The 14,603-nt window shown below is 42.7% G+C and overlaps 1 protein-coding gene across 1 annotated transcript; it reads right to left on the bottom strand.

Annotated features, from left to right (window-relative positions):
- Positions 1-7,333: 7,333 nt before the first annotated feature.
- On the bottom strand, positions 7,334-13,573 carry LSMEM1 (leucine rich single-pass membrane protein 1). Its single transcript, XM_061197946.1, has 3 exons — positions 13,450-13,573; positions 11,223-11,351; positions 7,334-7,464 (listed from the first exon to the last, which is right to left on the bottom strand). Exons 1-3 carry the CDS (start codon positions 13,571-13,573, stop codon positions 7,334-7,336), a joined length of 384 nt encoding a protein of 127 aa, XP_061053929.1.
- Positions 13,574-14,603: the final 1,030 nt, after the last annotated feature.

Genomic DNA, 14,603 nt, shown 5'->3' with positions numbered 1-14,603 from the left:
CAAATTGACCTCCTTCCCCTGAAATAACCAACTGCCACCAGGTGTCTCTCCTCTTATTAGTGAGCAGCACTTGGCTCTATTGCAAGTCAGAGGCAATGCAGGCAGCATGGAAACCCGTCCTAGATTAATTACACAAATTCCCATTACTGAGCCATCACTATAGCCCGAGGATGCCCAGATGAGAACATCATGCAAAGGGTACAACACAGGTACACAATGACAAGGCAAAATCTGAGAGGTTCACATGAAGTTCTAGGCTCAAAGGAGGAACAGATTGATTGCACTGAGGCCATTGGGGAAACAATTATGAATGATTCCTTTGTGACTTCTACAAGTAATATGGAAAGAACCTGGGTTTTCTCTCATCTGTACTAAATGAAGGTTAAACATAGGTCCGGGAATGTACCTCAAAGCCTACCTAATGTCTTTTCCATCATTGTTTTTTCTGAGCCTGTAAGAAACTGTTTGAGCCCCTGAATCGATTTATAGTAATTCAGAAGTTGACCCCAACTCATCAGTATTAAAGAAATTTGCTAAATTGGGGGGAGGGACGAGGATGTGGAGTAGAATTCTAATTTAGTCTATTTGTGGCAATATTTAAAACCACTTTGGGACATGGAACATTAGACATTTTTAGCATTTGAGAGGCCATAATTAGATTATTAATTGGTTTTTTTCAATTGTTTGACCTGCCCCATTTGTTCATCAGACAATAAATGCTCTGTGGCAGCAGTATTCCATACTCAGGAAGGATATTCCTCATGGAATAAGCTGTTACAATCCATTTCTTTGAGGATTCATGCATGAAGAATGAATCATGTTTCATAATTTGAAACGGGATGTGAGAGTCAGAGAAGGCCAAGAAACAAAGAGAAATTAGGATCATGACTTCCTTTTCTACAGCCCATTCGTTCTTCACGTAAAAGGAAAGACGCGGGACAGAGCTCATCTGCCTTCATCCGGGAAGACTTAAAACGCCACAGCTTCACAGGTGGGATCTATACTTCACTCCAGGGCTGCTTTCTCTGCCCTTATTTACCCTCACATCCTACTTCCCACATTCCTGGTCTAAAAGCAAATGTCTACAGAAAAATCACTACGTATTTTATTGGCAAGACCAGCCTTGAAGGCAAAAAAAAGAGAAAGAAGAAATGAAACAGAATTAACAGTTTCTTTGATTTCTTTTTGACCAATAACGTGCCTTCCTCTAGGGGCAGTTTGATTTCTCTTAGGTGGTGAGAAATTTAGGGGTAACACAAGTTGTGTCCAAATGAACTCTTGCAAAGACAGAAAATGCACCTAAACTGAAGACAGGTTTCTAATCCTAGCAGTTGTAAGAGTTGCACCTCGCCTAGTTCCTGTTTCAACTGTTGATTTTGCTCCTCAGGTGCTGAGGATTGAACTAATTATTTGCCTCACTTCATGGCCCATGACTGTCATTGGTTTCAGGTGATTATTGAATATTTGGGTATTGATTTTTTTTTTTAATCCCACCAACTCCGAGTCATTTATAACTGTTACATCAAAGAGGAAGGCGACCATTCCCAGACATGATTCTCAATGTCCAGGGAATGTCAATATTCTGTCAAAGGACCTATAAAATGTCTTCAGATGAAAATATTCAAGACAGGAGGTTCCCATTCCAAAATGACCAGGAGGCAGATTCTGACTTAATTGGGGCCAGGGCAGGGGGGACTCTAAGGTGCCACCAGGTCACCCACAGGTAGGGCCCTGAGCAACATTAGTTTTCTTAAAAACAAAACAAAACTGAAATCTGAATCATTTGTGTCTTGAGATCAAGATTGACCACAATTTTTCCAAAATGTGAAAAGACAAACTGCTGGGCAGTCTACCAGCCTGGCCAGGCCTGCGTGTCTCACATTCCCAGGAAGCCCCTAGGTCATGGCGCCACAAAGCTTCTACGGCAAGAATAATTCTCCTCTGCTCTCCTGGGGCAGGAAGTGGAGCAGACCCCTCTGCGTGGCTTCTCCCTAGGCTCCTCGCCCTTCGGCACGCCCAGGTTCTCACTGACACCTTCTGCTCTCAGAGCAGCCCTCAGCCAGCTCTTCAGGCAAACTGAACAGCCCCCTAAACTGGATCTTCAGCCAAGCACAGCTGAGAAGGGGGAGAGGAAGGGGGAGGAAAGAGAAAGACAGGTGAGGGAGGAAGTGGAGGGTTCTTCCTTCTGAAGACTTGTATGGTTCCTTTGACAAGAGATTAATAGTGTTCCCTGAGGATTAAAAGTAACATCCACAATTGGGCCCCCTCTTTAACATACAATTTATTAGCCACTTATAAACAACACAGAGCCTGAAAGACTTTCTGTCAACTTCGCTGTTCTCACCAGCAGCAACAACCCTCCCACTATACAGACGAAACTCCCAAAAGTCAGGGAGGTTAAGAAACAGAGTCAAGGGACTTCCCTGGTGGCACAGTGGTTGAGAACCCACCTGCCAATGCAGGGGACACGGGTTTGAGCCCTGGTCCGGGAAGATCCCACATGCCGCGGAGCAACTAAGCCTGTGCGCCACAACTACTGAGCCTGCGTTCTAGAGCCCATGAGCCACAACTACTGAGCCCGCACACCACAACTACTGAAGCCCGTGCGTCTAGAGCCTGTGCTCCACAACAAAGAGAAGCCACCGCAATGAGAAGCCTGTGCACCGCAACGAAGAATAGTCCCGGCTCACCACAACCAGAGAAAGCCCGCATGCAGCAACGAAGACCCACTGCAGCCAAAAACAAAGAAATTAAAAAAAAAAAAAAAAGAAGCAGAGGCAAGAGAGGTGAGGGCCTCACTGTAACTTGTGTGCAGAGCCAGAATCCAAACACAAGTTTACTCCGAATACATCATTTGTCCAGCCACTCAACCAAACTGAGCATCAGACTCATCACAGCAGCTTTTTAAGATCATGAATTCTCAATCCCACCCGCCCTGCCTGCTAAGTCAGAATATCTGAGAATAGGATCCAAGAACCTGGGTCTTTCTAAGCCTCCCAGCTGATCCTTGGACAGCCACATTGGGGAGCTGCTTTCTCCTGTTCATTATTAACAGGTCATTACTGGCTTCTCGCATGTCTTATTTGCACGACCAATTAGCCTCCTCTTGAATCCTCTGTAGCATCAGCCCACACAGGCAGGCACCACATATACGCTCAACACCTGCTTGTTACAGGGAATTAAGTTTGTTCTAAATTGCTTGTCACTGCTTTTTTTTAAAAAATCCTTTTCGTCATCGTGAAAAGCAGAATTATATTTCAGTAAGGTTTTGCCTATAAAAAAATTTACTGAGTTTTTATCTTTACCAAATGAGAATAAGTAGACACATGGGTTCCAATAAGAATATTTTTAATTTCCTCTTTTTAAAAAAAATACACTTCCCGATTCTGTGGAAAGACAGCTCATAGTCCTAATGCCCTTTCTCCTTTTCACAGCTTCTTCTGAGCAAACTCATTCACAGAGGGGATAGATTACCAGTCTTTTCTGATGATGTTTCTTTTGGTCATCCTCTACTGAATTTAAATGGGGTCATTATTTTAAGCGGGAATAAAATTATTTTATACACCATGACTCAGAGAGATCTTGTTTCCATTAAAATTCTCTTTCTAAGCAATAAAAATGGATTATAACAATGGTTTGTGCAATATTTCCCAAGACACCTCAGTCCAAATGTCATGCACACCAAAATTTTTCTCTTTTCCACCACAGACTGCTGTTAGAAAAAAAAAAAGCAATTGTGTTTTTCTTTTTTTTCTGGCCCCCTGGCATGTGGGATCCTAGTTCCCCAACCAGGGATCAAACCCACCCCACCCCCACCCCACCCCACTGCACTGGAAGCGCAGAGTCTTAACCACCGGCCAGCCAGGGAAGCCCCTGCAATTGTGTTATTTTTAACCCTCCTGGTTTTCTTGTTCTTACCCCAGAGCCTTGCTTTGGAGACTGGTGTCCACTGGCGGAGTCCTGGCCAGATGACCCTGGTCTTTCCAGGAGAGAGAAGTACCCCGTATTCCCTAATCTGCGGCCGGGCAGCCACGCTGGGAAGCTGAAGCCTCCTCCTTCCGGGTTGTTCCACACCCCAAGGGCCTCCAGGTGTCACAGCAGAGTGTGGTGGGCGGGCCTGGGGCCGGCTCACCCACAGGGGGTTGCCAATCAGAACAATTTGAGGAGCTGTAGGAAGGCTCTCCCAGGGTCCTCATGGTGGACTGAAAAGTGCATGGCATTGTCCCTGGGGTCAGAAGACGTGGATAATCCTTCCATCACGGCAATGCCAGGAAGGGCATGCAGACAGAGCCCATTGCCAGAAAAAAATCACCTCTCTCTGAGCCTCTTGTGAACATATACAAAGTCCAAAGAAAGATGCAAAACTTTCTTTTCTTTCCGTATCAGGACATGTCTCAGTTCAGCAGTCCCTTCTTTCTTTTTCTACTCCTTTGCCTCACATTACTGTCCCGGCTCCCTCCTGCCACTGCGCCTTGTGCTTTGGTCCAGGACAGACCTCAGCGAGGCAAAGTGTGGATTGTTATGTTCTTCAGACTAGATCGTTTGGAAAACAACAAACCCTCCTGCTTATATTGATCACCTCTTGTAAATTAGCTTAACAAGTTGTTCTGCCAAAAGCTCTTACCCCACCACCCCTGGTCAGATCAGATCAGGATGCTATGGTCTTAAGTGCAGCAGAAAAACATTTGGCCCTAAGTCCCCATCAGTAGATGTTAAATGTAGTGGGTTATTTCCCTTATACAACACCTACTACTTTTAACATTAATAAGTACAATAACTAGCATTTATTGAGTACTTTGTTTCTGACACAGTGTAAGTCATTTATCACCTCTGTTAAGCCTCACGACAATACTAAAAAACATTTTATAATGATCTAATTTTACTGATAAAGGAGGAAAGAGGTTAATTTCCCCAAAGCCACAGTAAATGGTGGCACCAGGATTCGAACCAGACAGTTGGGTTCCCCAGCCCATGTCTCAACCACCATATTTGACTGCAGTGAGACTACATATAACCAAAGGGTATGAAGGTTCAGCTATGCAAGATGAACAAGTTCTGAAGACCTAATGTCCAGATGGTGATGATAGTTTAACTATACTGTATTGTATACTTGAAATTTACTGAGTATAGACCTTAGATCTTTCCATACACTCCACACACACACATTCATACAAATAGTAACTATGTAGAGGTGATGAATATGTTAATTAGCTTAATTATGGTGATCATTTAACAATGTATGCATAGATCAAAACATCGTTATACACCTTAAATATATACAGTTTTTATATGTCAATTATATCTCAAAGCTGTTTTTTAAAAAAAAGGAAAGAAAAAACTGGATGATTTTATTAAACAAAAATTCTCCAAATGTTAACATTTACCATAGTGGCTTTACACACACATAAATTTTTTTTGAATTTTTGAATTTTATTTATTTTTTTATACAGCAGGTTCTTATTAGTTATCTATTCACACACACACACTTTTATTTTTCTGAACCATTTTGGAATTGAAGACATGATGTCCCTTTATCCTTAAATGCTTCCATGTGTGTTTCCTAAAACCAAGAACTATCTCATGAAAACCCTGATACTATTAGTAAAATCAGGAAATTAACATTGATATAATACTATTATCTAGTCTACAGACCCTATTCAGATTATTCCAGTTGTTCCAATAATAGCTTTAATAGCAAATTTAAATCCCTGTGTTGAAAAAAAAAAAAAAAGACTACATGTAGCCAGCCAATATTTTAAAACAGGATCAACAGAAGTTGCGAATCTGTGAATCCAAATACCAGGAGCTGTAATGCCTGGAGTTCCCCAGGCTGTGTATATGACCATGGCTCCATCGATGTCATACAGGCAGGACAGTGCAGATCCAACAAGATGGATGCAAAAAGATGGATGAAATGATTTATCAGACACTACACTACTTCATGTTATAAAAATCATAAATTCCTTGGAATAAAGATCATTTATTACTGAGCACAAAATATCCACTGTGTAGGGGAAAGAAAAAAAAAAGGCATAACAAGACCAAACAGGTTCAAAGAAAGAAATGGGTATTTTTAAAAAGAGTTGTTGCATCAGCTCATCTGTAGTTTGTGAAACAATGTTATAGCAAATCCTGATAACAGGATTAATAAGAATTTTCCAATAAATACAAATCAGATTTTTAAAATATTCTGCATGATATCAATTTTTTAAAATTAAGTATGCAGTACAAATGTTTTTGAGTGCAAAAATGGATAGGTGAAATGTCTTGTGTTTATTTCATTAACTATTTAGTGTTATAAAATGTGTGTTTATGTATGTAACTTTAGAATAAACCCAGATGTTTCTGATGAACCCAAAATGATAGAATTGCAATAGACTTCACACAACAGACTTACACAATATATTTATATTAAAGATTTTCTAAGACTCATGCTTTTAAAGCTGATTTATATCACAACATATCCAATTTCATAAATTTTGTGCCTTACCTTTTGTGCTAAAACAAGGCAGGTTCCAAATATTCCAAATATACAGTTTCCCACTGTAGTTTAATAAAGGCTACAAACCTACCAGATTTCCTCACAATTAATCAGCAGGGTACTGAAGGACTTTTTTTCCCATCAGAAACAAAGTCAAAAAGCTTATATGTCTACATATAACTATATATCTCCTTTGTTCCTCACTTGAATGTAAGCTTCTCTAGAGTATGGTGGTTTGTACAAAGCAGCAGCTCAAAAAACATTAGGTGAATAAATAGGGCTCTCTCTTTTGACCACACCCTACCATAGGCACATAGCTACTATTAGCAAGTACCAGTAGGCAACTAGCTTGGAGGCCGCCCACACCCTGTCCCTGGAGAAATGAGTCAAAGTGTAATCACCTGAGCAGAATCTATTTTATTGAAAAGAGTTATCACCTGATTCCCTTGAACACAAATAATTCAATGAATTCCTTAGGCTTTCCAGGGAGTTCATAAAGTTACATGAGGTGCCATGAAATTTACTGGCCACAGTGAACTTATTCTGGTGCCAAAGCTCCTTTCGTAAAAGAAGCTGTACACACAGAGCCAAATTCCCGTTCTTGTTTCCTGTTGGTTCTCTTCCATGCCAGCCACTATTAACCCCATGAAAGCTGAAGGACCCTACCACAAAATCAGCCCCCTTCTGGCGGCTGTCCCCAGCCCCCCTTGCCTTGGAGCTGCTCTCATCCCTGTAGTGGAAAGTTGGCCTTTTGCTGCCTGCAGATATGCCCTTGGTCGGTTCTTAACCCTGTACCCTCCCAGGGCAGCGAGACGCTCAGGTGTTGGCAGTTGCTCTTGGACGATCATTCCTTTAGCTCTGTTCAGAGTCCAGTTGGTTGAGTCGCTTTACAATGATGCTGTTGATTTTCTTAAGATCATCTATGTCCTTTCCCTCAGCTGCTAGTCTTCTTGACACATCTTCCATCTTGTTGCCAGTTTGAACTTTAAAATGAAAAACAGACAGTGTCACACTGGTTTCCAGTGTGTTCCATCGGGACTCATCAGAGCCCCATTGGGGTGCTCGGCTGAGAGCTGAGAGGCCCCCTTGGCAAATCCCCTGCTCCAATATCCCAAGCAGCCCAGAAGCCCAGAAGAGAAATTGATGAAGACTGAAGTTACCTATCAAGTGAATTATTTTTACGACTTCTTGGTGAAAGACTTGACTACCTTTGGCAGACTCCACACAGCTTTTCACTAAGAAAGACTTTGCTGTGAGCAACCAAAGGAAACCACCAGTGTCTGATTATCCCCACAGAAGTGACTGTTATGTTGTCTCATTTTGAGACCCATTCTCAGAAAAGGTTTTTCACTCCACATGTGGGAGGTGGGATATTTTGGGTTCCAGACTACTTTGATATACATAGCTCTCCTGGTTCTAAATTACCAGCCCATAATGAATGTATAATAATTCCCCTCAGACCACCCTGAGAGCAGAGAGTCCATATTTCCAAAATAAATAGAACCCCTAGTTATTGAGTAAGTCAGGGAGTGGAACACTCTTGAGGTCTGCTTATGAGTTAAAATTTCCAAGAAAAGCAGCACAAAATCAGTATTTAATATGTGAGCTCCTTATCATTTCCATTGCAGGCAAGTTTTTTCCAAGACATCTTTCAGGAACTAATCATGGTGGTAACATGCTACTGGGTTTAGCCAAAAACTAATGTGGGAAAGTGTTAGAGCCTCACCTTCCAGGCTTGGGACAAACTGTTGCCCAGAAGCTGCCTTTCCCCCATATCTGAAAAATTATGTTGGATGAATTATGGTCCAAGACATGACAGAAAGGTTTTAATTGAGCTTTGATGCAGAGCCAGGCAGAGATACCACTTGCTTCTGGAGAAAAGTGTGACACAAATAAATCCATAGCATGTGACATACTTCCCCTCTTGGGAACCTTCTACGTTAGTCAAACACAGAAGGAAGTAGCAGCCATGTTGGACTAAGTCTGTTCCACAATACACTGGTTCCAAGTTAAATTCCAAAAGAGAAAAAGGTTTCTGTATGCAAAAACGTTAGAGAAAAATCATGCCTGACCTGCCTTTTGGAAATTCACAAGAAGTAAAATAAAATACCTTAAGTATTACTAACCCAGCAATTCTCAAACTCATTTGACCATAGAACCCTTTTTAAAATTAAGGCAATACTTAATCACATCCCACATATCTACATTGCTTGGCCGCTGGAAACTGTTACAGAGGCAGGTAGGCATCCACGGTAACCTATCCTTGCTGCCCGTTATTCCTCTTTAGGACAGAGATTGTGACAAAAACACAAGGCCCAACAGTTTATTCAATGTAATCAGTATAAAATAGCCTTATTTCTCTTGCATAAAAATGTCAGGGTTATAAAGACGATAAGTTCTTACACTTCAGTTAAAATGACACAAATTTGCACTGAACCCCACTGAGAGCAAAAAGGTTTCCTTGTTAAAGGTGAGCCCAGGCCAAGTTCATTTATAGCTGCCTGTGCCAACTCTGGTCTTAGGTTGGGCTAAGGTTTATCTGAAAACCACAGGAAGCCTTTATTATTACTTCAACACAGGCAGTGGAGGGCCAGGGAGGTCTGGAGGCAGACAGCTCAGGGTAGGAATCCCAGTGCTGCTTCTGACTAGCTGGATAAATGTGGAGAGTTAAACTCTCTGGGCCTTAGTCTTTCATCGGTAAAACAGAAATATTAGACACTACCTTGAAGGGTAGAGTAAGGACTTAAGATAATGAATTTAATGTGTCTGGCAAAGAGTAACTGTCCAATAAAAAGACACTCTTCTTTATTCACATTTTCTTTTTTTTTTTTTTCTAAGATTTTTTTGATGTGGACCATTTTTTTAAAAATCTTTATTGAATTTGTTACAATATTGCTTCTGTTTATGTTTTGGTTTTTTGGCCGCAAGGCATGTGGGATCTTAGCTCCCCGACCAGGGATCAAACCCGCACGCCCTGCATTGGAAGGCAAAGTCTTAACCACTGGACCACCAGGGAAGTCCCTTCTTTCTGTCTCTTGATATGACTTTGCCCTCAATATAAAACACTAGAAGCAAACATAAAATAAATCCTATTCATACAAGGGGGTATAATATGGTGACAAAGTGAATGGTCTTTGATGTCAGGCAGGGGTGTCTCTGAGCCCTGATTAGGCACCATTGTCTGTTGGCCTTGGGCATATTAATTAATCTCTCTAAGCTTCAGTTTCAGCATTGATAAAACCAAAATAACAATAGGTCCTACACTATAGAGTTGTTATGAGGTGGTGAGCAAACAGACATAAATGTTTAGCACAGTGCCTGGGACAGAGTGGGCACCCAATACATAACATTTTTAATTATCAATGCCCTAAATCTTACTACTTACTTTCCCACAAAAAACAGCAGTCCCTTTGGGTTGCTCCCAAGGCGGTAGGCATACCTAAACTTTCTCAATAGTTTAACTTAGTCATTTCCCGGGCAGGTGAGGCAGGATGATATTTGGAGCATCAACTTAGGTGGGATAACATTTCAGAAGAGTAATTCATGTGCTCTTTCCTGCAGGTTCAGGGCCAACCCTCCTCCAAAGAATAATCACATGCAAGGGCACCATTATCGTAAGGAGAGTTCACACTGTAGCTTCTAAGTGCAAAAGGGCATCAGCAGGGTGACAAACAAGCAATTAAACATCACCCCTTCGCACCAGCTCTGAAACCTATACCAGGAAAAGACCTTTAAGCTGGAAGGGAGACGAAGTTTTGGGGAGGAAAAGGGGTTAGAAGCTGTAAGTAAGAGTCATGCCCTCTGCCCACTTCCCATCACCACCACTGCTACCTCCACTGATCCTGAATGAATTTGAAATAGAGGCATTTCAGAGACATGGGATCCACCTCTCATTTAGGAGTTCTGAAGGCTACAAGGCCTGCAGGGCAGAAGAAATGACAGTGTGGTGGATCCAGGCAAAAGGGTATAAAGCATGACTCCTTCTCTCAGGCTCCGTCCACTCTTAAGAGGGGTGGGAGGGAACTGAAGTAACTCCAGATGGTGGTCTGCAGGGGACAGCTCAGAGAGGATGCTGGTGGGCTTTCCTGAAAGGGCAACATGCCTCAGGATGGACAGCACCCCTCCCCCACCTGAGGCAGAGAGGAGAGTGGCACTGAGACCTCAGGGGATCTCTTGGCTGAGAGACTGTGTGGGAAAGCCTGGGTCACCGCTCAAGGGCGGACACGCAGGGCCCAGGCCAAGGGCAGGCAGGACGCCAGCCTGGGCAGTGTCAGACAGGAGAAGTCTCCTCCCATCCCAGCACTGCCTCTGGGCCCTGGCACAAGCCCAATTAGTGCTTCTAATGGATTTCAGGGAAGCGAGGGAACCTGGAAGAGGGGGTGAACCTGACTGTGACTGAAAATTATAGACCTGAGTTCATGGAGAGCTCATGTGCTGGATGAAGAAAACCCCGAGTTAGCTAGAATAAGCTACCTACCATTGGCAGCTAGGGACTCCAGGCGAGAAATTAAAGCATTATAAAAACATTTAATGTCCATGTTTGCGAACTGCTGGCACTGAGGGCTTATGTGTGCCCCAGCGACCCGGCCCAGAGCAGCAGGTACCCTAGGCATTCACGCCCCCTCAGCCTTCAGTGGCAGCACTGGCTGCCAGGAAGCACTGCCTCGTTACCGGAGCAAAGCTAAACAACCAGCTACAAAGTAAGTGCATAGCAGTGATGAAAAGTGTCGATGGTACTTACCTATCAGAAATATCACGAAGGAAACCAGTGCCAGGCTGACAATCAGCATGATGATCAGCCCCACCAAAAACAGACTGTGGTTTCCATTTCCTGAGTTAGTGCCGATGTCCGGGATTTTCTCCTCTAGAGCTAATGTGAAACAAACAACAACAAAGACAGAAACTCCTCAGCATTAAAAAAAAAGAGAGAGAGAGAGAGATGTAAGGGATATGCTCATTTTCCCTCTGATCACTCTGGAAAGAGACTTATGTTTGAGGAATGTCTTTGGATCGGGTGCTCTTTGAGAATTTTTCACCTTCTTCTATAACAGTATTCAAAGAACAAGCCGGGTCAAGCTATCTCCTCAGCCCCTATTTGGAAAATTCTTTGAAGATCATGTTAACACTGATATAGCCGGACTTGGATTTTTCTTTTGCTTGGGGGAGGGGGGTGGTGGGCAGGGAATAAGTTAAGGGTTCAGAGTGATGGAGGCTCTATTGCCCTTTTCCTAAAGTGAGCCAAGAATAAAACACAGCTGGCTGTGGGCCACTTACTCTGGGTGAAAGGCTGAACACTCTGAGATATTGCCCAGAAAACTTTATTTCCTATAAAAATAACCAGTTATGCTTATAACCATTTAAACAACAACATCAAAATGACCCTGATGTAATTTGGTTTCTAAAAGCTGTTTCTAGGATGGACACGCTCTGGAAGCAAGGTTCTCTTAAATGTTTTACAGTTGAACTGAAAATGCAACCATGCTTATAAAACAGCTTGGTTCACCCAAACCATGAATTGTCTGCATTTGGTCACTGTTTTGTAAGGCCTATTTGCCTAATAACACCCAAATTAAATTGAAAAAGAAATACAGAAACTTGCGGTAATGGAGATCCTTGAATTGCCTTCTGTAATCCCTCCTATTTTGTATCAGTCCCACACCCTCTGCTACTTGATTATGGAGAGATGGGGGCTTAGGTCCCGTGCTTTATAGGGACATCCTGTGTCACACCCTCCAGAGCTTTTCCTTCCTAATCATAGCCACGGCATAAGCTGGCACCCAAACACCTGCATTTATTGAGACCGACTGCAGTAAAAACAGGTGAAAATCTGAACAAATTAAAATGAAGAGAAAAACAAGAATTCAAAAAGGATTTAGGGGGCTTCCTTGGTGGCGCAGTGGTTAAGAATCCGCCTGCCAATGCAGGGGACACGGGTTCGAGCCCTGGTCCAGGAAGATCCCACATGCCACGAAGCAACTAAGCCCATGCGCCACAACTACTGAGCCTGCGCTCTAGAGCCCACGTGCCACAACTACTGAGCCTGCATGCCACAACTACTGAAGCCCATGCGCCTAGAGCCCATGCTCCCCAACAAGAGAAGCCACCGCAAGGAGAAGCCCGTGCACCGCAATGAAGAGTAGCCCCCGCTCGCGGCAACTAGAGAAAGCCCACGCGCAGCAACGAAGACCCAACGCAGCCAAAAAATAATAATAAATAAATAAAATAAAAACAAAAAGGATTTAAAAGGGGAATAATGGACATAAAATTGGGACAGTAAGAGTTTCGAGTGTATGTGAAACAAACAGCAAGTGGGCATCTATCACCTGCGTTGGAATGTCAGCGTTTAAGCTAGAAAAGACGGGGCTCAGAATAACCTGATAGAACTCATTTATAATATTTAGGGGGCAAGATACACATGTAGTATTTAGTATTCAGCAGTTTTTTATTTTGTTTTCCCCCTCCTCTTTCTAATGCTTTAATTGAGGCAATTTGTAATCTAAAAAAATGAAGCTGACTTTTTTGCCCAACAAAATCTTAATGATTTTTTTTTAAACTAGATAAACGTGTGGAACAATCCACTAAGAAGTAAAACCTCTCTAGGAAAGTGGGCACCCTCGGTGACCTGGCTGTGGTCACTAGAAGGCACAAAAGCGGCCAAGAGGGATGAGTAAGCCTCATCTCAGCAGCCTCCACCGTTTTCCAGGGAGATAAACTCCACAGGGAACTTCTCAGAACTTTTAAAGACAAGAGTTCAAATCTTGCTTAAGAGCCGAGAAAGCCCACAAGCCTGGCAAGTATTCAGAGAACAAAAGCAAAAATTGCCTAATACTAAACAGCGTCTGTAACGCAGAGGCTTCCTAATGCCCACACCGCCCCCAGCCCACGACCACAGGTCCAGCTCAGCATTCGCTATTTTTAGGTGGCCTAGAAGCCCGGACGGGCCGCCAAGCCTGGGAAGGCACACATACGGAACAAACGCTGCGATCCGGCAGGACAGGGGTTTAGTTTGTTTAAGTCATTTATGGAATCCACAACATAAAGCTTTCTATCTTCAGGAATGCCGCCAGAGCCGGTGTCCTGGGAAGGATTCATTGTCCCTGGAAGAAAACACTGCTGTTAAACACGAGAGGCGGGGCTGGGGAGCCGGCCTTCACACAGATCACAGCCCACAGGAAGTTGGGCTGGCACGTGAAGACCCACCCACACATACTACTGCCAAATGAAGGGCTAGAAAAGTTTAGCTGTTCCTTTTGGGGACAACATTGAAACTCTTCTTTTTGCTTTGCTTGCCAGGAAGCTCAGAGTCAAGTGTGTGTCCCAACTTTAACGCTTTAATACCCTGCTTATCTGCACTTGCTCTTTCTTCCTGCTCAGATTTCTCAATTCTGTCTATATTTTCCCTGGGCCTCTTTTAATTTTTTGTAATTGAGTTTTGAATGTTTCTCTTTATTACACTGTTCGTATTCTGGTGAGACTTCTCAAATCCTTTGTGCAAGAAGACGCTGTATAAACACGTAAAAAGATAAAATTAAGCTAGGCAGCCTGTGGCCATAAAGATTCTGAGAGAAGAAGAAAATGTTACTGTGAACCATTCTAATTGATGAGGCTTTAATACAAAACTATACTTTTTATATTCTCCCTCAATATGGTATAGGAGTCCCTACCTTAAAGGTATCCTTTAGTCATTACAGACTGGCTCTGAGACCTCAAGACAAAAATCTTAGCAAACTGAGTACGGAGATGAATACTGCAGTTGTTGGAGGCTAAACTTCAGAACCTCTCAGGTCTCTTCCTTCTGTGTTTCCTTAGAGTGCGGTCACTTACGTAATAAGTAATTCTAAAATTGTGGTTTACATTGAAGACAATATTCTCTAATGATAGCACAAGTTCAAGCTACACTGAAAAATCTGAATGGATTAAAACGTTCTATTTTAAGATGTCTCTCTAGCACAACAGAGAACTTGTGACCTTTTAATTATGTGAAAAGAAGGTTCTAGGAAGACAAATTCCGATTGCTATCAAAGCTTTCTCCTTCACAGTTATCTCTTTTCATAAAATGAGTCTAATAATGGATGTGGGATTTTTTGATCGGGAAAGGATTTTAGACATGATCTCATCTAGC

Source organism: Eubalaena glacialis, chromosome 8, assembly GCF_028564815.1.
Source record: "Eubalaena glacialis isolate mEubGla1 chromosome 8, mEubGla1.1.hap2.+ XY, whole genome shotgun sequence".
NCBI classification, from domain to species: Eukaryota; Metazoa; Chordata; class Mammalia; order Artiodactyla; family Balaenidae; genus Eubalaena; species Eubalaena glacialis.
This window is presented reverse-complemented; position numbering and strand designations above follow the sequence as displayed.